A 27,201-nucleotide genomic window follows, 5' to 3' on the forward strand; every position below is an offset into this window, starting at 1 on the left:
GAGTTTCTAATTTTTTGGGTTAAGCAACTATTTACACATTTTATTTCATTTTCAAAAAATCATAACAAATCGGGATTTCAATAAATCATTATGAAACTATCAGCACACATTCTACAAATTATGAGCTTTCCAATGAAAGAAACAGATTTTCAAAATATCTTTTAATTTTTGAATTATTAAGTTTTAAACAATAACTCATCATTCGGGTTAACCAATTATTTTCACTAATTTTCAAAAAATCATAACAAATCGGGATTTCAAGAAATCATTATGAAACTATTATTACTTATTCTACTAATTATGAGCTTTCCAATGAAAGCAACGGATTTTCAAAATATCTTTTAGTTTTTGAGATATTAATTATTGGACAGTTTCTCATTTTTTGGGTTAAGGAACTATCTTCGCTCATTTTCAAAAAATCATAACAAATCGGGATTTCAATAAATCATTATGAAACTATCAGCATTTATTCTACAAATTATGAGCTTTCCAATGAAAGAAACGGATTTTCAAAATATCTTTTAGTTATTGAGATATTAATTATTACACAGTTTGTCATTTTTTGGGTTAAGCAACTATTTTCACTCATTTTCAAAAAATCATAACAAATCGGGATTTTAGTAAATCATTATGAAACTGTCAGCACTTATTCTACAAATTATGAGCTTTCCAATGAAAAAAAAGGATTTTCAAAATATCTTTTAGTTTTTGAGATATTAATTATTAGACAGTTTCTCATTTTTTGGGTTAAGCAACTATTTTCAATCATTTTCAAAAAATCATAACAAATCGAGATTTCAATAAATCATTATGAAACTATCAGCACTTATTCTACAAATTATGAGCTTTCCAATGAAAGAAACGGATTTTCAAAATATCTTTTAATTTTTGAGATATTAATTATTACACTGTTTGTCAATTTTTGGGTTAAGCCACTATTTTCAATCATTTTCAAAAAATCATAACAGATCGGGACTTCAATAAATCATTATGAAACTATCAGCAATTATTCTACAAACTATGAGCTTTCCAATGAAAGAAACGGGTTTTCAAAATATGTTTTAATTTTTGAGATATTAATTATTACACAGTTTGTCAATTTTTGGGTTAAGCCACTATTTTCAATCATTTTCAAAAAATTATAACAAATCGGGATTTCAATAAATCATTATGAAACTACCAGCACTTATTCTACAAATTATGAGCTTTCCAATGAAAGTAACGAATTTTCAAAATATCTTTTAGTTTTTGAGATATTAATTATTACACAGTTTCTCATTTTTTGGTTTAAGCAACTATTTTCACTCATTTTTAAAAAATCATAACAAATCGGAATGTCAATAAATCATTATGAAACTATCAGCACTTATTGTACAAATTATGAGCTTTCCAATGAAAGAAACGGATTTTCAAAATATCTTTTAGTTTTTATGATATTAATTATTAGATAGTTCCTCATTTTTGGAGTTAAGCCATTATTTTCACTCATTTTCAAAAAATTATAACAAATCGGGATTTCAATAAGTCATTATGAAACTATCAGCACCTATTCTACAAATTATGAGCTTTCCAATGAAAGAAACGGATTTTCAAAATATCTTTTAGTTTTTGAGATATTAATTATTAAAGAGTTTCTCATTTTTTGGGTTAAGCAACAATTTTCACTCATTTTCAAAAAATCATAACAAATCGGGATTTCAATAAATCATTATGAAACTATCAGCACTTATTCTACAAACTATGAGCTTTCCAATGAAAGTAACGGATTTTCAAAATATCTTTTAGTTTTTAAACTATTAATTATTAGACAGTTTCTTATCTTTGGGGTTAAGCAACTATTTTCACTCATTTTCAAAAAATCATAACAAATCGGAATTTCAATAAATCATTATGAAACTGTCACCACTTATTCTACGAATTATGAGCTTTCCAATGAAAGAAACGGATTTTCAAAATATCTTTTAATTTTTGAGATATTAATTATTACACAGTTTGTCATTTTTTGAGTTAAGCAACTATTTTTACTCATTTTCAAAAAATCATAACAAATCGGGATTTCAGTACATCATTATGAAACTATCAGCACTTATTCTACAAATTTTGAGCTTTCCAATAAAAGAAACGGATTTTCAAATTATCTTTTAGTTTTTAAGATATTAATTATTACACAATTTCTCATTCTTTGGTTTAAGCAACTATTTTCACTCATTTTCAAAAAATCATAACAAATCGGGATTTCAATAAATCATTATGAAACTATCAGCACTTATTCTACAAATTGTGAGCTTTCCGATAAAAGTAACGGATTTTCAAAATATCTTTTAGTTTTTGAGATATTAATTACTAACTGTTTCTCATTTTTTGGTTTAAGCAACTATTTTCACTCATTTTAAAAAAATCATAACAAATCGAGGTTTTAATAAATCATTATGAAACTATCAGCACTTATTCTACAAATTATGAGCTTTCCAATGAAATAAAAGGATTTTCAAAATATTTTTTAGTTTTTGAGATATTAATTATTAGACAGTTTCCCATTTTTTGGGTTAAGCAACTATTTTCACTCACTTTCAAAAAATCATAACAAATCGAGATTTAAACAAATCATTTTGAAACTATCAGCACTTATTCTACAAATTATGAGCTTTCCAATGAAAGTAACGGATTTTCAAAATATCTTTTAGTTTTTGAGATAGTAATTATTACACAATTTCTTATTTTTTGGTTTAAGCAACTATTTTCACTCATTTTTAAAAAATCGTAAGAAATCGGGATTTCAATAAATCATTATGAAACTATCAGCAATTATTCTACAAATTATGAGCTTTCCAATGAAAGAAACGGATTTTCAAAATATCTTTTAGTTTTTAAGATACTAATTATTAGACAGTTACTTATCTTTCGGGTTAAGCCATTATTTTCAATCATTTTCAAAAAATCATAACAAATCGAGATTTCAATAAATCATTATGAAACTATCAGCACTTATTCTACAAATTATGAGCTTTCCAATGAAATAAACGAATTTTCAAAATATCTTTTAGTTTTTGAGATATTAATTGTTAGACAGTTTCCCATTTTTTGGGTTAAGTAACTATTTTCACTCATTTTCAAAAAATCATAACAAATCGGGATTTCAATAAATCATTATGAGACTATCAGTACTTATTCTACAAATTATGAGCTTTCCAATGAAAGAAACGGATTTTCAAAATACCTTTTAGTTTTTAAGATATTAATTATTAGACAGTTTCTCATTTTTGGGGTTAAGCAATTATTTTCACTCATTTTCAAAAAATCATAACAAATCGGGATTTCAATACATCATTATGAAACTATCACCACATATTCTACAAATTATGAGCTTTCTAATGAAAGTAACAGATTTTCAAAATATCTTTTAGTTTTTGAGATATTCACACATTCATTTTTCGTGATAAATAATAATTTTTAGAACATTATAATAAAACTAAATCAAAAACATCTTAGCATGAACTTCTTGGTTTATTTAATTTCCTCAGGACCGATTTCGACCTTTTAAATAGTTTTTTATTGGCTTGTCTCAAGTAATGTGTTATTATTGTTTTATTTTTAATTTTTAATAATTTAACATTTCATTGATTTAGAACAGTGTTATATTAACGTTAAATTGTTTACTGTTTAATTCCAATTTTCATTAGGTTATGACGAATTGAAGGCCTTTTAAAAGGTCGAAACCTGTCCCGAGAAATGAAATAAAGCAGCAAGAAGAGAAGATCAAGAAGAAGGCCATACAAAGATTGGTTTTCTGTTAATTTCATTAAGTATTACATTTTAATTAACCTTACAACATGGATATTTTCAAAATTATTTTTAATCATTTTCAAAAAATCGTGATAAATCGGGGTTTCAATAAATCTTTATGAAATTATAGTACGAATTATAAGCTTTCTAATAAAAGAAACGGATTTTCAAAATACCTTTTAGCTTATGAAATAATATTCAGGGACATGAGGAGATCAGGATTCATAAAAGTCCAAAATTTTCAATGAAAGAAATGTAAATTATCTTATTATGTCCAAATTTCTCTCATACCTTTGACGGATTATTTAGAATTGGCTTATTAACCAAACTAAGAGCGTCTCTGAAACAACCGATCATTACGGACGAAATACAAAATCAATAACGTACCAATAATTAAGCTTCATTCTCAGACATTTATGAGTTACCAAGTAAGCTTTAACTCTCGAAATGAAAGATGAATGTTCATGCAGACAATTAAGTAATGATTATGTCTTTGCATTTGAGTTGATTGTATAATTGTGTATCATTCTTTGTATTACAAGTGTTAAAATGATTGCAACCAATAACAATAAATTGAATGAAAACCAACAGAAAAGAAATAAAATAAAAAGGAAAAAAGTCCGTGATGAAAAGTTTTTCGTTCGAACAACGTTGGTGGATGAAAAGAAAGTTGGCGTGGAACTTTATAACCCTGTTAACACGAAGCCGTTCGTGCTCGAACAAGATTGTATTATGCAACATGACGCTTACTTAAGCGGTCGTGATCCGGCCGAATATCAACTCGTATTAACTAGACGAGGTATTTTTAGAACACGAAATTACCGTCCAAATGGCTTTTGGGGTGATATTTCAAACGAATTTGAAAATGCTTTTATTTTTTAACAAAATTTTGATGATTTAAGAAATAAAAAAATAGAATAATTTATAAAAAAACGTTTAGTTTAAATAAAAAGAAATTTATAATAATTTTGAGAATGTATTAGGGATTTCAAATAAGATCAGCGATTTTGGAACATTTCCAAAGAATTTTTAAAGTCAATCAGAAACTTGTAACAGTTTCAAGTGAATTAGAAATATTTTTTAAGAATTTCAGGGTATATTCGAAAAGTGGGAAAATGTTTATTTTGTTTAAAAATTTATATCTCAAGCATTAAAACGTTGCTAAACCAGAAAAACGTATAAATGCCTTATGATGTTTAAAAATTAATATCTCAAATACTAAAAAAAATTTTGAAAATCCGTTTCTTTCATTAGAAAGTTTGTAATTTGTACTACAAATGGCGGTAATTTCATAATTATTTATTGAAATCCCGATTTATTACGATTTTTTGAAAATTCAGTGGAGATAACTAGAAAATGAATAAAACCGCGCTATGTTTATACATTAATATCTCAAAAGCTAAATGATATTTCGAAACTCCGTTACTTTCATTAGAAAGCTTATAATTTGTACTACAAACGGTGATATCTTCATAAAGATTTATTGAAATCCCGATTTATTACGATTTTTTGAATATGCAGTGGAGATAACTAGAAAATGAATAAAACCGCGCAATGTTTATACATTAATATCTCAAAAGTTAAATGATATTTTGAAACTCCGTTACTTTCATTAGAAAGCTTATAATTTGTACTAAAAACGGTGATATTTTCATAAAGATTTATTGAAATCCTGATTTATTACATTTTTTTAAAAATTTTCTGGAAGTAATTGTACCCTAGAAAATGAATAAATGTTTATACATTAATATCTCAAAAACTAAATGATATTTTGAAAATCGATTTAATTCGTTGGAAAGCTCATAATTTGTACTACAAACGATGATAATTTGATAAAGATTTATTGAAGTCCCGATTTATTAAGATTTTTTGAAAATTCAGTGGAGATAACTAGAAAATGAATAAAACCGCGCTATGTTTATACATTAATATCTCAAAAGCTAAATGATATTTTGAAACTCCGTTACTTTCATTAGAAAGCTTATAATTTGTACTACAAACGGTGATATTTTCATAAAGATTTATTGAAATCCCGATTTATTACGATTTTTTGAGAATTCAGTGGAGATAACTAGAAAATGAATAAAACCGCGCTATGTTTATACATTAATATCTCAAAAGCTAAATGATATTTTGAAACTCCGTTACTTTCATTAGAAAGCTTATAATTTGTACTACAAACGGTGATATTTTCATAAAGATTTATTGAAATCCCGATTTATTACGATTTTTTGAATATGCAGTGGAGATAACTAGAAAATGAATAAAACCGCGCAATGTTTATACATTAATATCTCAAAAGTTAAATGATATTTTGAAACTCCGTTACTTTCATTAGAAAGCTTATAATTTGTACTACAAACGGTGATATTTTCATAAAGATTTATTGAAATCCTGATTTATTACAATTTTTTAAAAATTTTCTGGAAGTAATTGTACCCTAGAAAATGAATAAATGTTTATACATTAATATCTCAAAAACTAAATGATATTTTGAAAATCGATTTAATTCGTTGGAAAGCTCATAATTTGTACTACAAACGATGATAATTTGATAAAGATTTATTGAAGTCCCGATTTATTAAGATTTTTTGAAAATTCAGTGGAGATAACTAGAAAATGAATAAAACCGCGCTATGTTTATACATTAATATCTCAAAAGCTAAATGATATTTTGAAACTCCGTTACTTTCATTAGAAAGCTTATAATTTGTACTACAAACGGTGATACTTTCATAAAGATTTATTGAAAACCTGATTTATTACAATTTTTTAAAAATTTTCGGGAAGTAATTGTACCCCTAGAAAATGAATAAATGTTTATACATTAATATCTCAAAAACTAAATGATATTTTGAAAATCGATTTCATTCGTTGGAAAGCTCAATTTGTACTACAAACGATGATAATTTGATAAAGATTCATTGAAGTCCCGATTTATTAAGATTTTTTGAAAATTCAGTGGAGATAACTAGAAAATGAATAAAACCGCGCAATGTTTATACATTAATATCTCAAAAGTTAAATGATATTTTGAAACTCCGTTACTTTCATTAGAAACCTTATAATTTGTACTACAAACGGTGATATTTTCATAAAGTTTTATTGAAGTCCCGATTTATTACGATTTTTTGAAAAATCAGTGTAGATAACTAGAAAATGAATAAAACCGCGCTATGTTTATACATTAATATCTTAAAAGCTAAATGATATTTTGAAACTCCGTTACTTTCATTAGAAAGCTTATAATTTGTACTACAAACGGTGATATTTTCATAAAAATTTATTGAAATCCTGATTTATTACAATTTTTTAAAAATTTTATTAAAGTAATTGTACCCCTAGAAAATGAATAAATGTTTATACATTAATATCTCAAAAACTAAATGATATTTTGAAAATCGATTTCATATGTTGGAAAGCTCATAATTTGTACTACAAACGATGATAATTTGATAAAGATTTATTGAAGTCCCGATTTATTACGATTTTTTAAAAATTCAGTGGAGATAACTAGAAAATGAATAAAACCGCGCTATGTTTATACATCAATATCTCAAAAGCTAAATGATATTTTGAAACTCCGTTACTTTCATTAGAAAGCTTATAATTTGTACTACAAACGGTGATATTTTCATAAAGATTTATTGAAATCCTGATTTATTACAATTTTTTAAAAATTTTCTGGAAGTAATTGTACTCCTAGAAAATGAATAAATGTTTATACATTAATATCTCAAAAACTAAATGATATTTTGAAAATCGATTTCATTCGTTGGAAAGCTCATAATTTGTACTACAAACGATGATAATTTGATAAAGATTTATTGAAGTCCCGATTTATTACGATTTTTTGAAAATTCTGTGGAGATAACTAGAAAATGAATAAAACCGCGCTATGTTTATACATTAATATCTCAAAAGTTAAATGATATTTTGAAACTCCGTTACTTTCATTAGAAAGCTTATAATTTGTACTACAAACGGTGATATTTTCATAAAGATTTATTGAAATCCCGATTTATTACGATTTTTTGAAAATTCAGTGCAGATAACTAGAAAATGAATAAAACCGCGCTATGTTTATACATCAATATCTCAAAAGCTAAATGATATTTTGAAACTCCGTTACTTTCATTAGAAAGCTTATAATTTGTACTACAAACGGTGATATTTTCATAAAGATTTATTGAAATCCTGATTTATTACAATTTTTTAAAAATTTTCTGGAAGTAATTGTACTCCTAGAAAATGAATAAATGTTTATACATTAATATCTCAAAAACTAAATGATATTTTGAAAATCGATTTCATTCGTTGGAAAGCTCATAATTTGTACTACAAACGATGATAATTTGATAAAGATTTATTGAAGTCCCGATTTATTACGATTTTTTAAAAATTCAGTGGAGATAACTAGAAAATGAATAAAACCGCGCTATGTTTATACATCAATATCTCAAAAGCTAAATGATATTTTGAAACTCCGTTACTTTCATTAGAAAGCTTATAATTTGTACTACAAACGGTGATATTTTCATAAAGATTTATTGAAATCCTGATTTATTACAATTTTTTAAAAATTTTATTGAAGTAATTGTACCCCTAGAAAATGAATAAATGTTTATACATTAATATCTCAAAAACTAAATGATATTTTGAAAATCGATTTCATTCGTTGGAAAGCTCATAATTTGTACTACAAACGATGATAATTTGATAAAGATTTATTGAAGTCCCGATTTATTACGATTTTTTAAAAATTCAGTGGAGATAACTAGAAAATGAATAAAACCGCGCTATGTTTATACATCAATATCTCAAAAGCTAAATGATATTTTGAAACTCCGTTACTTTCATTAGAAAGCTTATAATTTGTACTACAAACGGTGATATTTTCATAAAGATTTATTGAAATCCTGATTTATTACAATTTTTTAAAAATTTTCTGGAAGTAATTGTACTCCTAGAAAATGAATAAATGTTTATACATTAATATCTCAAAAACTAAATGATATTTTGAAAATCGATTTCATTCGTTGGAAAGCTCATAATTTGTACTACAAACGATGATAATTTGATAAAGATTTATTGAAGTCCCGATTTATTACGATTTTTTGAAAATTCTGTGGAGATAACTAGAAAATGAATAAAACCGCGCTATGTTTATACATTAATATCTCAAAAGTTAAATGATATTTTGAAACTCCGTTACTTTCATTAGAAAGCTTATAATTTGTACTACAAACGGTGATATTTTCATAAAGATTTATTGAAATCCCGATTTATTACGATTTTTTGAAAATTCAGTGCAGATAACTAGAAAATGAATAAAACCGCGCTATGTTTATACATCAATATCTCAAAAGCTAAATGATATTTTGAAACTCCGTTACTTTCATTAGAAAGCTTATAATTTGTACTACAAACGGTGATATTTTCATAAAGATTTATTGAAATCCTGATTTATTACAATTTTTTAAAAATTTTATTGAAGTAATTGTACCCCTAGAAAATGAATAAATGTTTATACATTAATATCTCAAAAACTAAATGATATTTTGAAAATCGATTTCATTCGTTGGAAAGCTCATAATTTGTACTACAAACGATGATAATTTGATAAAGATTTATTGAAGTCCCGATTTATTACGATTTTTTGAAAATTCAGTGGAGATAACTAGAAAATGAATAAAACTGCGCTATGTTTATACATTAATATCTCAAAAGCTAAATGATATTTTAAAACTCCGTTACTTTCATTAGAAAGCTTATAATTTGTACTACAAACGGTGATATTTTCATAAAGATTTATTGAAATCCTGATTTATTACAATTTTTTAAAAATTTTCTGGAAGTAATTATACCCCTAGAAAATGAATAAATGTTTATACATTAATATCTCAAAAACTAAATGATATTTTGAAAATCGATTTCATTCGCTGGAAAGCTCATAATTTGTACTACAAACGATGATAATTTGATAAAGATTTATTGAAGTCCCGATTTATTACGATTTTTTGAAAATTCAGTAGATTAAGTGCTATGTTTATACATTAATATCTCAGAAGCTAAATGATATTTTGAAACTCCGTTACTTTCATTAGAAAGCTTATAATTTGTACTACAAACGGTGATATTTTCATAAAGATTTATTGAAATCCTGATTTATTACAATTTTTTAAAAATTTTCTGGAAGTAATAATTGTACCCCTAGAAAATGAATAAATGTTTATCCATTAATATCTCAAAAACTAAATGATATTTTGAAAATCGATTTCATTCCTTGGAAAGCTCATAATTTGTGCTACAAACGATGATAATTTGATAAAGATTTATTGAAATCCCGATTTATTATGATTTTTTGAAAATTCAGTGGAGATAACTAGAAAATGAATAAAACCGCGCTATGTTTATACATCAATATCTCAAAAGCTAAAGGATATTTTGAAACTCCGTTACTTTCATTAGAAAGCTTATAATTTGTACTACAAACGGTGATATTTTCATGCAGATTTATTGAAATCGTGATTTATTACAATTTCTTTAAAATTTTCTGGAAGTAATAATTGTACCCCTAGAAAATGAATAAATGTTTATACATTAATATCTCAAAAACTAAATGATATTTTGAAAATCGATTTCATTCCTTGGAAAGCTCATAATTTGTACTACAAACGATGATAATTTGATAAAGATTTATTGAAGTCCCGATTTATTACGATTTTTTGAAGATTTAGTGGAGATAACTAGAAAATAAATAAAACCGCGCTATGTTTATACATCAATAACTCAAAAGCTAAAGGATATTTTGAAACTCCGTTACTTTCATTAGAAAGCTTATAATTTGTACTACAAACGGTGATATTTTCATAAAGATTTATTGAAATTCTGATTTATTACAATTTTTAAAAATTTTCTGGATGTAATTGTACCCCTAGAAAATGAATAAATGTTTATACATTAATATCTCAAAAACTAAATGATATTTTGAAAATCGATTTCATTCGCTGGAAAGCTCATAATTTGTACTACAAACGATGATAATTTGATAAAGATTTATTGAAGTTCCGATTTATTATGATTTTTTGAAAATTCAGTGGAGATAACTAGAAAATGAATAAAACCGCGCTATGTTTATACATTAATATCTCAAAAGCTAAATGATATTTTGAAATTTCGTTACTTTCATCAGAAAGCTTATAATTTGTACTACAAACGGTGATATTTTCATAAAGATTTATTGAAATCCCGATTTATTACGATTTTTTGAAAATTCAGTGGAGATAACTAGAAAATGAATAAAACCGCGCTATGTTTATACATTAATATCTCAAAAGCTAAATGATATTTTGAAAATTGATTTTATTCGTTGGAAAGCTCATAATTTGTACTACAAACGATGATAATTTGATAAAGATTTATTGAAATCCCGATTTATTACGATTTTTTGAAAATTCAGTGGAGATAACTAGAAAATGAATAAAACCGCGCTATGTTTATACATTAATATCTCAAAAGCTAAATGATATTTTGAAACTTCGTTACTTTCATCAGAAAGCTTATAATTTGTACTACAAACGGTGATATTTTCATAAAGATTTATTGAAATCCCGATTTATTACGATTTTTTGAAAATTCAGTGGAAATAACTAGAAAATGAATAAAACTGCGCTATGTTTACACATTAATATCTCAAAAGCTAAATGATATTTTGAAACTCCGTTACTTTCATTAGAAAGCTTATAATTTGTACTACAAACTGTGATATTATCATAAAGATTTATTGAAATCCTGATTTATTACAATTTTTTAAAAAATTTTTGGAGGTAATTGTACCCCTAGAAAATGAATAAATGTTTATCCATTAATATCTCAAAAACTAAATGATATTTTGAAAATCGATTTCATTCGATGGAAAGCTCATAATTTGTACTACAACTGGTAATAATTTCATAAAGATTTATTGAAACCAAAATTTATCACGATTTTTTGAAAATGATTAAAAATAATTTTGAAAATATCCATGTTGTAAGGTTAATTATAAAATATTATGATGAATTCTCTCCTTCTTGCTTTATTTAATTTCATCGGGACAGGTTTCGACCTTTGTAAGGCCATTATCAGCCTTATGGTCATAAACTTATCAAAATTTGAATTAAACAGTAAACAATCAAAAGCTTATAATTTGTAAATAAATGCTAAGAATTTTATACTGAAAGAGAGAAAACTTCAAAAAACATTCAACTTCCCTTAATTTGTCAATCTCAACGCTGCCAAATAAAATGTGTTTATTTGTTTTTTTATTGTTAGTGAAATAATTTTTCATATTTATCTGTAATAAAAAAAATCCCGAGTTGTCGTTACACATGTTGTTTTATTCTTTGTCTTATCGTTCTTCCAATTTCGGCAATATAGGTCATGTTTCTTATACCAGAATGTTGTTTTTATTTCAATAAATTGTGAGGTCTAGATAATTTATTGAATTGCTGTAAATATTGATTAAATTTTTTTTAAATTGCTTTTAGTTTTATACTGATATCTCAATTAGTCTTCGAGATACGAATTCTTAAAGATTAAGTACTTTTATCTTATAACAGTTATAATTATGATTATGCAGAGATGAATTCAAAAAATCGTAACTCCCAAATTTAAAGATTTGAAAAATTGATATTCAAGACATCAAATACTAACTAAATTTGCTTTAAGTTGCTTTCTATTTCATGGCGATATCTCAATTGGTTCCTAAGATATCAAGTATTAAAGATTATCTTAACATCTATGATTATGATTATTCAGACATTAATTCAAAAAATGATAACTCCCTAACTTAAAGATTTAAAAAAAATGATATTTACGGTATTAAATATTGATTAAATTTGCTTTAAATTGCTTTTAGTTTTATACTGATATCTCAATTAGTCTTCGAGATACGAATTCTTAAAGATTAAGTACTTTTATCTTATAACAGTTATAATTATGATTATGCAGAGATGAATTCAAAAAATCCTAACTCCCAAATTAAAAGATTTGAAAAATCGATATTCAAGACATCAAATACTAACTAAATTTGCTTTAAATTGATTTCAATTTCATGGCGATATCTCAATTAGTTCCTAAGATATCAAGTATTAAAGATTATCTTAATATCTATGATTATGATCATGCAGACATTAATTCAAAAAATGATAACTCCCTAACTTAAAGATTTAAAAAAATGATATTCACGGTATTAAATATTGATTAAATTTGCTTTAAATTTCTTTTAGTTTTATACTGATATCTCAATTAGTCTTCGAGATACGAAATCTTAAAGATTAAGTAGTTTTATCTTATAACAGTTATAATTATGATTATGCAGATATGAATTCAAAAAATCGTAACTCCCAAATTAAAAGATTTGAAAAATTGATACTCAAGACATCAAATACTAACTAAATTTGCTTTAAATCGCTTTTTATTTCATGGCGATATCTCAATTAGTTCCTAAGATATCAAGTATTAAAGATTATCTTAACATCTATGATTATGATCATGCAGACATTAATTCAAAAAATGATAACTCCCTAACTTAAAGATTTAAAAAAATGATATTCACGGTATTAAATATTGATTAAATTTGCTTTAAATTTCTTTTAGTTTTATACTGATATCTCAATTAGTCTTCGAGATACGAAATCTTAAAGATTAAGTAGTTTTATCTTATAACAGTTATAATTATGATTATGCAGATATGAATTCAAAAAATCGTAACTCCCAAATTAAAAGATTTGAAAAATTGATACTCAAGACATCAAATACTAACTAAATTTGCTTTAAATCGCTTTTTATTTCATGGCGATATCTCAATTAGTTCCTAAGATATTAAGTATTAAAGATTATCTTAACATCTATGATTATGATTGTGCAGATATTAATTCAAAAAATGATAACTCCCTAACTTAAAGATTTTAAAAAATGATATTCACGGTATTAAATATTGATTAAATTTGCTTTAAATTTCTTTTAGTTTTATACTGATATCTCAATTAGTCTTCGAGATACGAAGTCTTAAAGATTAAGTACTTTTATCTTATAACAATTATAATTATGATTATGCAGAGATGAACTCAAAAAATCGTAACTCCCAAATTTAAAGATTTGGAAAATTGATACTCAAGACATCAAATACTAACTAAATTTGCTTTAAATTGCTTTCTATTTCATGGCGATATCTCAATTAGTTCCTAAGATATCAAGTATTAAAGATTATCTTAACATCTATGATTATGATCATGCAGACATTAATTCAAAAAATGATAACTCCCTAACTTAAAGATTTAAAAAAATGATATTCACGGTATTAAATATTGATTAAATTTGCTTTAAATTTCTTTTAGTTTTATACTGATATCTCAATTAGTCTTCGAGATACGAAATCTTAAAGATTAAGTACTTTTATCTTATAACAATTATAATTATAATTATGCAGAGATGAACTCAAAAAATGGTAACTCCCAAATTTAAAGATTTGAAAAATTGATATTCAAGACATTAAATACTAACTAAATTTGCTTTAAATTGCTTTCTATTTCATGGCGATATCTCAATTAGTTCTTAAAATATCAAGTATTAAAGATTATCTTAAAATCTATGATTATGATTATACAGACATTAATTCAAAAAATGATAACTCCCTAACTTAAAGATTTAAAAAAATGATATTGACGGTATTAAATATTGATTAAATTTGCTTTAAATGTCTTTTAGTTTTATACTAATATCTCAATTAGTCTTCGAGATACGAATTCTTAAAGATTAAGTACTTTTATCTTATCACAGTTATAATTATGATTATGCAGAGATGAATTCAAAAAATCGTAACTCCCAAATTTAAAGATTTGGAAAATTGATATTCAAGACCTCAAATACTAACTAAATTTGCTTTAAATTGCTTTCTATTTCATGGTGATATCTCAATTAGTTCCTATGATATCAAGTATTAAAGATTATCTTAACATCTATGATTATGATTATTCAGAAATTAATTCAAAAAATGATAACTCCCTAACTTAAAAATTTAAAAAAATGATATTCAAGGTATTAAATATTGATTAAATTTGCTTTAAATTTCTTTTAGTTTTATACTGATATCTCAATTAGTCTTCGAGATACGAATTCTTAAAGATTAAGTACTTTTATCTTGTAACAGTTATAATTATGATTATGCAGAGATGAATTCAAAAAATCGTAACTCCCAAATTTAAAGATTTGAAAAATTGATATTCAAGACATTAAATACTATCTAAATTTGCTTTAAATTGGTTTTCATTTCATGTCGATATCTCAATTAGTTCCCAAGATTTCACATATTAAAGATTATCTTAACATCTATGATTATGATTATACAGACATTAATACAAAAAATGATAACTCCCTAACTTAAAAATTTAAAAAAATGATATTCATGGTATTAAATATTGATTAAATTTGCTTTAAATTTCTTTTAGTTTTATACTGATATCTCAATTAGTCTTCGAGATACGAAATCTTAAAGATTAAGTAGTTTTATCTTATAACAGTTATAATTATGATTATGCAGAGATGAATTCAAAAAATCGTAACTACCAAATTTAAAGATTTGAAAAATTGATACTCAAGACATCAAATACTAACTAAATTTGCTTTAAATTGCTTTCTATTTCATGGCGATATCTCAATTAGTTCCTAAGATATCACGTATTAAAGATTATCTTAACATCTATGATTATGATTATACAGACATTAATTCAAAAAATGATAACTCCCTAACTTAAAGATTTAAAAAAATGATATTCACAGTATTAAATATTGATTAAATTTGCTTTAAATTTCTTTTAGTTTTATACTGATATCTCAATTAGTCTTCGAGATACGAATTCCTAAAGATTAATTAGTTTTATCTTATAACAGTTATAATTATGATTATGCAGAGAAAGCTTTTTTTCTAAACCTTTCCGAATTCCGTGCTCTACCAAGAAAATAATGAGTAAAACATTTTTTTTGTTTTTATTTTCAGTATTGTTTGAAATTTCAGAGTTGTTTGTATTCTCCTCTTTGTTTCCTCTTATTTACATTTTTGCATCATATTATAACAGCTTTTACACCAACTAATGATATGTTAACTCGTTTTGGTCATTCTTCCCATTTTATTTTGTACAAAAAAAAGTGTATTAAATCTAATTATGTAAATGTAATAATTAACTAACGTTGCAAAATCCATTTATTTCCATTAACACATTATCATTAGAACATTCTCGAACAACATCGAAATTAATTTTTTGTTAGAGCTTTTAGCCAGGGTGGAATTCGATCGAACACAGCTAATTGGTCGTAATTGAAATGTAAATTATTACAAAGCGGATATATCCAGGACATTGAATTAGGGATTAAACATTTCATACAATTATTAATTGTGTTAGAATACATCAAAACAATAAGTTCAACATCTTATTATACTCACAATTTGGAAATAACCTTCAATATCATTCTCAATTTAGTCTAAATTTATATGTATATGTGGAAACGAAATATTCATTGTATTTATACTGGTGGTTTATACTGATATCTCAATTAGTCTTCGAGATACGAAATCTTAAATATTAAGTACTTTTATCTTATAACAGTTATAATTATGGTTATGCAGAGATGAGTTCAAAAAATCGTAACTCCCAAATTTAAAAATTTGAAAAATTGATATTTAAAGCATTTAAATACTAACTAAATTTGTTTTCAATTGCGTTCTGTTTCATGGTGATATCTCAATTAGTTCCTAAGATATCAAGTATTAAAGATTATCTTAGCATCTATGATTATGATTATGCAGCATTAAAGCTAGAAGTTAAAAATTTTGAAACTTTGTGACAGAATCAGGCAGAATTAAAATGCTATCAAAATACACTCAGTAAAGGCCTTTGGAATCAATTTTAGCAAAATATACAATCCCCTATTTTCGTATAACCTAAGAGTGTCAAAAAAGAATTGAGAAAAAAAGTATTGAAACAAAACTTACATTTTCATATAACCTAAAAATGTTAAAAAAGATGCTAATTTAAAAATTCCTGGAAGCTGTATTTATTGAAATTAAGGAATGAGACTTATTTTAAATTAAAGCTCAAAGCTTTCTCTTTAAAATGATGTATAATAATTGTTGGGTTGGATTGGAAAAATATTGAGAAAAAAATTATTGAAACAAAACTTACATTTTCGTATAACCTAAAAATGTTAAAAAAGATGCTAATTTAAAAATTCCTGGAAGCCGTATTTATTTAAATTAAGGAAGAAAACTTATTCTAAATTAAAGCTCAAAGCTTTCTCTTTAAAAGGGTGTATAATAATTGTTGGGTTGAATTGAAAAAATACTGAGAAAAAAAATGTTGAAACAAAACTTATATTATCGTATAGCCTAAAAGTGTCAAAAAAGATGCTAATTTAAAAATTCCTGGAAGCCGTATTTATTGAAATTAAGGAATGAGACTTATTTTAAATTAAAGCTCAAAGCTATCTCTTTAAAATGATGTATAATAATTGTTGGGTTGGATTGGAAAAATATTAAGAAAAAAAAAGTTGAAATAAAACTTACATTTTCGTATAACCTAAAAGTGTCAAAAAAGATGCTAATTTAAAAATTCCTGGAAGCTGTATTTATTGAAATTAAGGAATGAGACTTATTCTAAATTAAAGCTCAAAGCTTTCTCTTTAAAATCATGCATAATAATTGTTGGGTTGGATTGGAAAAATATTGAGAAAAAAATTGTTGAAACAAAACTTACATTTTCGTATAACCTAAAAGTGACAAATAAGATGCTAATTTAAAAATTCGTGGAAGCCGTGTTTATTGAAATTAAGGAATGAGACTTATTCTAAATTAAAGCTCAAAGTTTTCTCTTTAAAATGGTGTATAATAATTGACGGGTTGGATTGGAAAAATATTAAGAAAAAAAATGTTGAAACAAAACTTACATTTTCGTATAACCTAAAAGTGTCAAAAAAGATGCTGATTTAAAAATTCCTGGAAGCTGTATTTATTGAAATTAAGGAATGATACTTATTTTAAATTAAAGCTCAAAGCTTTCTCTTTACAATGATGTATCATAATTGTTGGGTTGGATTGGAAAAATATTAAGAAAAAAAATGTTGAAACAAAACGTACATTTTGGTATAACCTAAAAGTGTCAAAAAGATGCTAATTTAAAAATTCCTGGAAGCCGTATTTATTTAAATTAAGGAAGAAAACTTATTCTAAATTAAAGCTCAAAGCTTTCTCTTTAAAAGGGTGTATAATAATTGTTGGGTTGAATTGAAAAAATACTGAGAAAAAAAATGTTGAAACAAAACTTATATTATCGTATAGCCTAAAAGTGTCAAAAAAGATGCTAATTTAAAAATTCCTGGAAGCCGTATTTATTGAAATTAAGGAATGAGACTTATTTTAAATTAAAGCTCAAAGCTATCTCTTTAAAATGATGTATAATAATTGTTGGGTTGGATTGGAAAAATATTAAGAAAAAAAAAGTTGAAATAAAACTTACATTTTCGTATAACCTAAAAGTGTCAAAAAAGATGCTAATTTAAAAATTCCTGGAAGCTGTATTTATTGAAATTAAGGAATGAGACTTATTCTAAATTAAAGCTCAAAGCTTTCTCTTTAAAATCATGCATAATAATTGTTGGGTTGGATTGGAAAAATATTGAGAAAAAAATTGTTGAAACAAAACTTACATTTTCGTATAACCTAAAAGTGACAAATAAGATGCTAATTTAAAAATTCGTGGAAGCCGTGTTTATTGAAATTAAGGAATGAGACTTATTCTAAATTAAAGCTCAAAGTTTTCTCTTTAAAATGGTGTATAATAATTGACGGGTTGGATTGGAAAAATATTAAGAAAAAAAATGTTGAAACAAAACTTACATTTTCGTATAACCTAAAAGTGTCAAAAAAGATGCTGATTTAAAAATTCCTGGAAGCTGTATTTATTGAAATTAAGGAATGATACTTATTTTAAATTAAAGCTCAAAGCTTTCTCTTTACAATGATGTATCATAATTGTTGGGTTGGATTGGAAAAATATTAAGAAAAAAAATGTTGAAACAAAACGTACATTTTGGTATAACCTAAAAGTGTCAAAAAGATGCTAATTTAAAAATTCCTGAAAGCTGTATTTATTGAAATTAAGGAATGAGACTTATTCTAAATTAAAGCTCAAAGCTTTCTCTTTAAAGTCATGTATAATAATTGTTGGGTTGGATTGGAAAAATATTGAGAAAAAAATTGTTGAAACAAAACTTACATTTTCGTATAACCTAAAAGTGTTAAAAAAGATGCTAATTTAAAAATTCCTGGAAGCCGTATTTATTGAAATTAAGGAATGAGACTTATTCTAAATTAAAGCTCAAAGCTTTTTCTTTAAAATGATGGATAATAATTGATGGGTTGGATTGGAAAAATATTGAGAAAAAAAATGTTGAAACAACACTTACATTTTCGTATAACCTAAAAGTGTCAAAAAAGATGCTAATTTAAAAATTCCTGGAAGCCGTATTTATTGAAATTAAGATATAAGACTTGTTCTAAATTAAAGCTCAAAGCTTTCTCGTTAAAATGATGTATAATAATTATTGGGTTGGATTGGAAAAATATTGAGAAAAAAAAAGTTGAAATAAAACTTACATTTTCGTATAACCTAAGAATGTCAAAAAAAATGCTAATTTAAAAATTCCTGGAAGCCGTATTTATTGAAATTAAGGAATGAGACTTATTCTAAATTAAAGCTCAAAGCTTTCTCTTTAAAATGATGTATAATAATTGTTGGGTTAGATTGGAAAAATATTGAGAAAAAAAATGTTGAAACAAAACTTACATTTCCGTATAACCTAAAAGTGTCAAAAAAGATACTAATTTAAAAATTCCTGGAAGCCGTGCTTATTGAAATTAAGGAATGAGACTTATTCTAAATTAAAGCTCAAAGCTTTCTCTTTAAAATGATGTATAATAATTGTTGAGTTGGATTGGAAAAATATTAAGAAAAAAAATTTTGAAAAAAAACTTACATTTTCGTATAACCTAAAAGTGTCAAAAAAGATGCTAATTTAAAAATTCCTGGAAGCCGTATTTATTGAAATTAAGGAATGAGACTTATTCTAAATTAAAGCTCAAAGCTTTCTCTTTAAAATGATGTATAATAATTGTTGAGTTGGATTGGAAAAATGTTGAGAAAAAAAATGTTGAGACAAATCTTACATTTTCGTATAACCTAAGAGTGTCAAAAAAGATGCTAATTTAAAAATTCCTGGAAGCCGTATTTATTGAAATAGAGGAATGAGACTTATTCTAAATTAAAGCTCAAAGCTTTCTCTTTAAAATGATGTATAATAATTGTTGGGTTGGATTGGAAAAATATTAAGAAAAGAAATGTTGAAACAAAACTTACATTTTCGTATAACCTAACAGTGTCAAAAAAGATGCTAACTTAAAAATTCCTGGAAACCGTATTTATTGAAATTAAGGAATGAGACTTATTTTAAATTAAAGCTCAAAGCTTTCTCTTTAAAATGATGTATAATAATTGTTTAGTTGGATTGGAAAAATATTAAGAAAAAAAATGTTGACTCAAAACTTGCAATTTCGTATAACCTAAAAGTGTCGAAAAGATGCTAATTTAAAAATACCTGGAAGCCGTATTTATTTAAATTAAGGAAGGAAACTTATTCTAAAGTAAAGCACAAAGCTTTGTCTTTAAAATGATGTTTAACAATTGTTGGGTTGGATTGGAAAAATATTAAGAAAAAAATTTTTGAAACAAAACGTACATTTTGGTATAACCTAAAAGTGTCAAAAAGATGCTAATTTAAAAATTCCTGAAAGCTGTATTTATTGAAATTAAGGAATGAGACTTATTCTAAATTAAAGCTCAAAGCTTTCTCTTTAAAATCATGTATAATAATTGTTGGGTTGGATTGGAAAAATATTAAGAAAAAAATTGTTGAAACAAAACGTACATTTTGGTATAACCTAAAAGTGTCAAAAAGATGGTAATTTAAAAATTCCTGGAAGCTGTATTTATTGAAATTAAGGAATGAGACTTATTCTAAATTAAAGCTCAAAGCTTTCTCTTTAAAATCATGTGTAATAATTATTGGGTTGGATTGGAAAAATATTGAGAAAAAAAAAGTTGAAATAAAACTTACATTTTCGTATAACCTAAGAATGTCAAAAAAAATGCTAATTTAAAAATTCCTGGAAGCCGTATTTATTGAAATTAAGGAATGAGACTTATTCTAAATTAAAGCTCAAAGCTTTCTCTTTAAAATGATGTATAATAATTGTTGGGTTGGATTGGAAAAATATTGAGAAAAAAATTGTTGAAACAAAACTTACATTTTCGTATAACCTAAAAATGTTAAAAAAGATGCTAATTTAAAAATTCCTGGAAGCCGTATTTATTTAAATTAAGGAAGAAAACTTATTCTAAATTAAAGCTCAAAGCTTTCTCTTTAAAAGGGTGTATAATAATTGTTGGGTTGAATTGAAAAAATATTGAGAAAAAGAATGTTGAAACAAAACTTATATTATCGTATAGCTAAAAAGTGTTAAAAAAGATGCTAATTTAAAAATTCCTGGAAGCCGTGTTTATTGAAATTAAGGAATGAGACTTATTTTAAATTAAAGCTCAAAACTTTCTCTTTAAAATGATGTATAATAATTAATAGGTTGGATTGGAAAAATATTAAGAAAAAAAATTTTAAAACAAAACTTTTATTTTCGTATAACCTAAGAATGTCAAAAAAGATGCTAATTTAAAAATTCCTGAAAGCCGTATTTATTTAAATTAAGGAAGGAAACTTATTCTAAATTAAAGCTCAAAGCTTTCTCTTTAAAATGATGTATAATAATTGTTGGGTTGGATTGAAAAAATATTGAGAAAAAAAATGTTGAAACAAATCTTACATTTTTGTATAAATTAAAAGTGTCAAAAAAGACGCTAATTCAAAAATTCCTGGAAGCCGTGTTTATTGAAATTAAGGAATGAGACTTATTCTAAATTAAAGCTCAAACCTTTGTCTTTAAAACGATGTATAATAATTGTTGGGTTGGATTGGAAAAATATTAAGAAAAAAAATGTTGAAACAACACTTACATTTTCGTATAACCTAAGAATGTCAAATAAGATGCTAATTTAAAAATTCCTGGAAGCCGTATTTATTGAAATTAAGGAATGAGACTTCTTCTAAATTAAAGCTCAAAGCTTTCTCTTTAAAATGATGTATAATAATTGATGGGTTGGATTAGAAAAATATTGAGAAAAAAAATGTTGAAACAAAACTTTCATTTTCATATAACCTAAAAGTGTCAAAGAAGATGCTAATTTAAAAATTCTTGGAAGCCGTATTTATTGAACTTAAGGAATGAGACTTGTTCTAAATTAAATCTCAAAGCTTTCTCTTTAAAATGATGTATAATAATCGTTGGGTTGAATTGGAAAAATATTGAGAAAAAAAATGTTGAAACAAAACTTACATTTTCGTATAACCTAAAAGTGTCAAAGAAGATGCTAATTTAAAAATTCTTGGAAGCCGTATTTATTGAAATTAAGGAATGAGACTTGTTCTAAATTAAATCTCAAAGCTTTTTCTTTAAAATGATGTATAATAATCGTTGGGTTGGATTGGAAAAATATTAAGAAAAAAAATGTTGAAACAACACTTACATTTTCGTATAACCTAAGAATGTCAAATAAGATGCTAATTTAAAAATTCCTGGAAGCCGTATTTATTGAAATTAAGGAATGAGACTTCTTCTAAATTAAAGCTCAATGCTTTCTCTTTAAAATTATGTATAATAATTGATGGGTTGGATTAGAAAAATATTGAGAAAAAAAATGTTGAAACAAAATTTTCATTTTCGTATAACCTAAAAGTGTCAAAGAAGATGCTAATTTAAAAATTCTTGGAAGCCGTATTTATTGAAATTAAGGAATGAGACTTGTTCTAAATTAAAGCTCAAAGCTTTCTCTTTAAAATTATGTATAATAATTGTTGGGTTGGATTGGAAAAATATTGAGAAAAGAATTGTTGAAACAAAACTTACATATTCGTACAACCTAAAAGTGTCAAAAAAGATGCTAATTTAAAAATGGGAAAATGTATATAAACATATAGAAATATAAAAAACTTCTTACTTGCTTAAATTTTAAATATTTATTGGATCCGGTTTCGATACATAAAGGTCATCATCAGCCAAAATGTCATAAATGAAGAAAATGCTAACGTTGAATTTTATAAAAATAACACATTGAATATTAAAATATTAAAATTTAAATAAATAAACTAAGGTAAAATGTTAAAATTAAATAAATATGTTATGAAATAAAATTAAACGTACAAGAAGACGAACACAGCGCACAATAATCTTGTTGTGTTTGTCATATTGTTGCGTTAGCATTTTCTTCATTTATGACATTTTGGCTGATGATGACCTTTATGTGTCGAAACCGGTTCCAATAAATGTTTAAAATTTAAGCAAGTAAGAAGTTTTTTATATTTTTATATGTATATATACGTACATATACACTTTCCTATATATAATATAACTTGCAACATGGATTCATACAACTAATTTAAAAATACCTGGAAGCCGTATTTATTGAAATTAAGGAATGAGACTTATTTTAAATTAAAGCTCAAAGCTTTTTCTTTAAAATGATGTATCATAATTGTTGAGTTGGATTGGAAAAATATTAAGAAAACAAATGTTGACACAAAACTTGCAATTTCGTATAACCTAAAAGTGACGAAAAAGATGCTAATTTAAAAATACCTGGAAGCCGTATTTATTTAAATTAAGGAATGAGACTTATTCTAAATTAAAGCTCAAAGCTTTCTCTTTAAAATCATGTATAATAATTGTTGGGTTGGATTGGAAAAATATTGAGAAAAAAATTGTTGAAACAAAACTTACATTTTCGTATAACCTAAAAGTGTTAAAAAAGATGCTAATTTAAAAATTCCTGGAAGCCGTATTTATTGAAATTAAGGAATGAGACTTATTCTAAATTAAAGCTCAAAGCTTTTTCTTTAAAATGATGGATAATAATTGATGGGTTGGATTAGAAAAATATTGAGAAAAAAATTGTTGAAACAAAACTTAAATTTTCGTATAACCTAAGAATGTCAAAAAAGATGCTAATTTAATAATTCCTGGAAGCCGTATTTATTGAAATTAAGGAATGAGACTTATTTTAAATTAAAGCTCAAAGCTATCTTTTTAAAATGGTGTATAATAATTGATGGGTTGGATTGGAAAAACATTAAAAAAAAAAATGTTGAAATAAAACTTACATTTTCGTATAACCTAAGAATGTCAAAAAAGATGCTAATTTAAAAATTCCTGGAAGCCGTATTTATTGAAATTAAGGAATGAGACTTATTTTAAATTAAAGCTTTCTCTTTAAAATGATGTATAATAATTGTTGGGTTGGATTGGAAAAATATTGAGAAAAAAATTGTTGAAACAAAACTTTCATTTTGGTATAACCAAGGAATGTCAAAAAAGATGCTAATTTAAAAATTCCTGGAAGCCGTATTTATTGAAATTAAGGAATAAGACTTATTTTAAATTAAAGCTCAAAGCTTTCTCTTTAAAATGGTGTATAATAATTGACGGGTTGGATTGGAAAAATATTAAGAAAAAAAATGTTGAAACAAAACTTACATTTTCGTATAACCTAAAAGTGTCAAAAAAGATGCTAATTTAAAAATTCCTGGAAGCCGTATTTATTGAAATTAAGGAATGAGACTTATTCTAAATTAAAGCTCAAAGCTTTCTCTTTAAAATGGTGTATAATAATTGACGGGTTGGATTGGAAAAATATTGAGAAAAAGAAATGTTGAAACAAAACTTGCATTTTCGTATAACCTAAAAGTGTCTTGTTGGTTGAAATGTATATTATTACAAGGCGGATATATCCAGGATTCGAATTAGGGATTAAACATTTCATCCAATTATTAACCGCATTAAAATACATCACAACAATAAAGTTCAACATCTTATTATACTCACAAATTGGAAATAACCTTCAAGTTTCTCGAAAAGGGAATAATAACATCATTCTCAATTCAGTCTAAATTTACATGTATACGTGGAAACGAAATATTCCAGGGTTTCGTGTCTGTATGGATCGCATTGTTCCCTTTTTCCTATTTCCTTCACTTCACGTTCCTGTTTCAGACGCTTCGTATTTTTAGATCTCTTTTTAACACGTTGAATGAAACAACAACAAACAATGAATTAAAAACGCATTTATATTTATATATCTATACGTAGAGATAAAAAACAACGATGTTTTTGATTTCAATTTCAATTTTAGGTCTGTCTCTCCGGGATAAAACCGATTTTGCCACCGCAGACGTCGTGCTCCGACCTTGATGGAGGACAGATAAACAAGATTACCACCTTTGAGGCTTACCCTTTCGCCACCGTTTTAAGATTAAGGGTGTTACAGGTTTGTAACTTTTAAATACATCTAATAATAAAATAAATCAACACAAATAACGTTTTATATCCGTGATTTTTGGGTGAATTCGCCCGAATTTTCACAAACTCTTTGTATTCATCAACAAATTCATAACTTCCACTTTTTAGATTTGTTCCACAAAGACCGTTTAGTACCAAATTTCTTTTAAATCCTTTTGGGCATCGACTCCCAGGATTTCCTTCAAGATAAATCTCTTTTCCGTTTAAATTCCCTTCTTGTCCATAATTACAAATTAATTTATAAAAAACTTTTTTATCGACTTCGTAATGAACCCCTCCACACCCAACGTACCTCGTTTTGGCCCAAATCATTTGGCTAAACGATTTGGCAAACATCTTTTTTTCATCAAAAACCTTTTTGACGCCATCTCTTAAATGTTTGTACTCATCAAACCAAAATTGGATCCCCATTTGGATCAATAACTTATTATCAAGCTCCGATTTTGTGATATGAATCAATTGGAACTCGTTTTGACCAATATTTCCAAATTTAAAACTTCTTTTACAAAAATCTACTTCTTCATTACATTTTTTGGCTAAACACATCGCGATGTTTTCTAATTCTTGATCGTAAGAAAGAACCATCATGTTTGAGACAGTTATGTTGTTTTCTTTGCCGATTGCGTAACGATGTCTGTACAAATTGTGCCATGTTAAAATGTAATATCGATCGGAATTGGAGAATTGTAGTTCGCCGAAATTTGTGTTTTTGCAAGAATTGTTTTGCTTACATTTATTTTTACATATCGCGTTTGGGATGGATTTGTTGCCGATGTAGCATGGTAAGTTGCAATAATCTTGGGGGGTGTAATCGGCAACTATTTGTGTTAATAATAATAAGAAGGAAAATAACATTTGTAATTAAAAAAAATTAAATTAATATGATCGTGACAGAAATGTCATTTAGTCGACTCATTTTAAAAAAATCATAATAAATTGGAATTTTAATAAATAATTATGAAATTATCACCAATGATTAAAGAAATTATAAGCTTTCCAATGAAATAAACAGATTTTAAAAATATCGTTGAGTTCTTGAGATATTAATTTTTAAACGTCAAAATGACATTTACTCAGTTTTAGGGTAAAGCAATTATTTTCACTCAATTTCAAAAAATCATAATAAATTGGAATTTTAATGGATAATTATGAAATTATCAGCACTTATTCTACAAATTATGAGGTTTCCAATGAAAGAAACGGATTTTCAAAATATCTTTTAGTTTTTGAGATATTAATTATTAGACAGTTTCTCATTTTTTGGGTTAAACAACTATTTTCACTCATTTTCAAAAAATCATAACAAATCGGGATTTCAATAAATCGTTATGAAACTATCAGCACTTATTCTACAAATTATGAGCTTTCCAATGAAATAAACGGATTTTTAAAATATCTTTTAGTTTTTGAGATATTAATTATTAGACAGTTTCTCATTTTTTGGTTTAAGCAACTATTTTCACTCATTTTCAAAAAATCGTAACAAATCGGGATTTAAACAAATCATTTTGAAACTATCAGCACTTATTCTACAAATTATGAGCTTTCCAATGTAAGAAACGGATTTTCAAAATATCTTTTAGTTTTTGAGATATTAATTATTATTCAGTTTCTCATTTTTTGGGTTAAGCAACAATTTACACTCATTTTCAAAAAATCATAACAAATCGGGATTTCAATAAATCATTATGAAACTATCAGCACATATTCTACAAATCATGAGCTTTCCAATGAGAGAAACGGATTTTCAAAACATCTTTTAGTTTTTGAGATATTAATTATTAGACAGTTTCTCATTTCTTGCGTTAAGCAACTATTTTTATTCATATTTAAAAAATCATAACAAATTGGGATTTCAATAAATAATT

The 27,201-nt window shown here is 25.4% G+C and overlaps 1 protein-coding gene across 1 annotated transcript in view; it reads left to right on the forward strand.

Moving 5' to 3' along the window:
- LOC111421536 (uncharacterized) overlaps nucleotides 1-27,201 on the forward strand; it is a 111,301-nt gene that overhangs the window by 41,991 nt on the left and 42,109 nt on the right. Inside the window, exon 2 of the mRNA XM_071199176.1 lies at nucleotides 25,167-25,301. Coding sequence (XP_071055277.1) covers nucleotides 25,167-25,301 — 135 coding nt within the window. The remainder of the gene's footprint in view (nucleotides 1-25,166; nucleotides 25,302-27,201) is intronic.

The sequence above is a fragment of the Onthophagus taurus genome, chromosome 10, assembly GCF_036711975.1.
Source record: "Onthophagus taurus isolate NC chromosome 10, IU_Otau_3.0, whole genome shotgun sequence".
NCBI classification, from domain to species: Eukaryota; Metazoa; Arthropoda; class Insecta; order Coleoptera; family Scarabaeidae; genus Onthophagus; species Onthophagus taurus.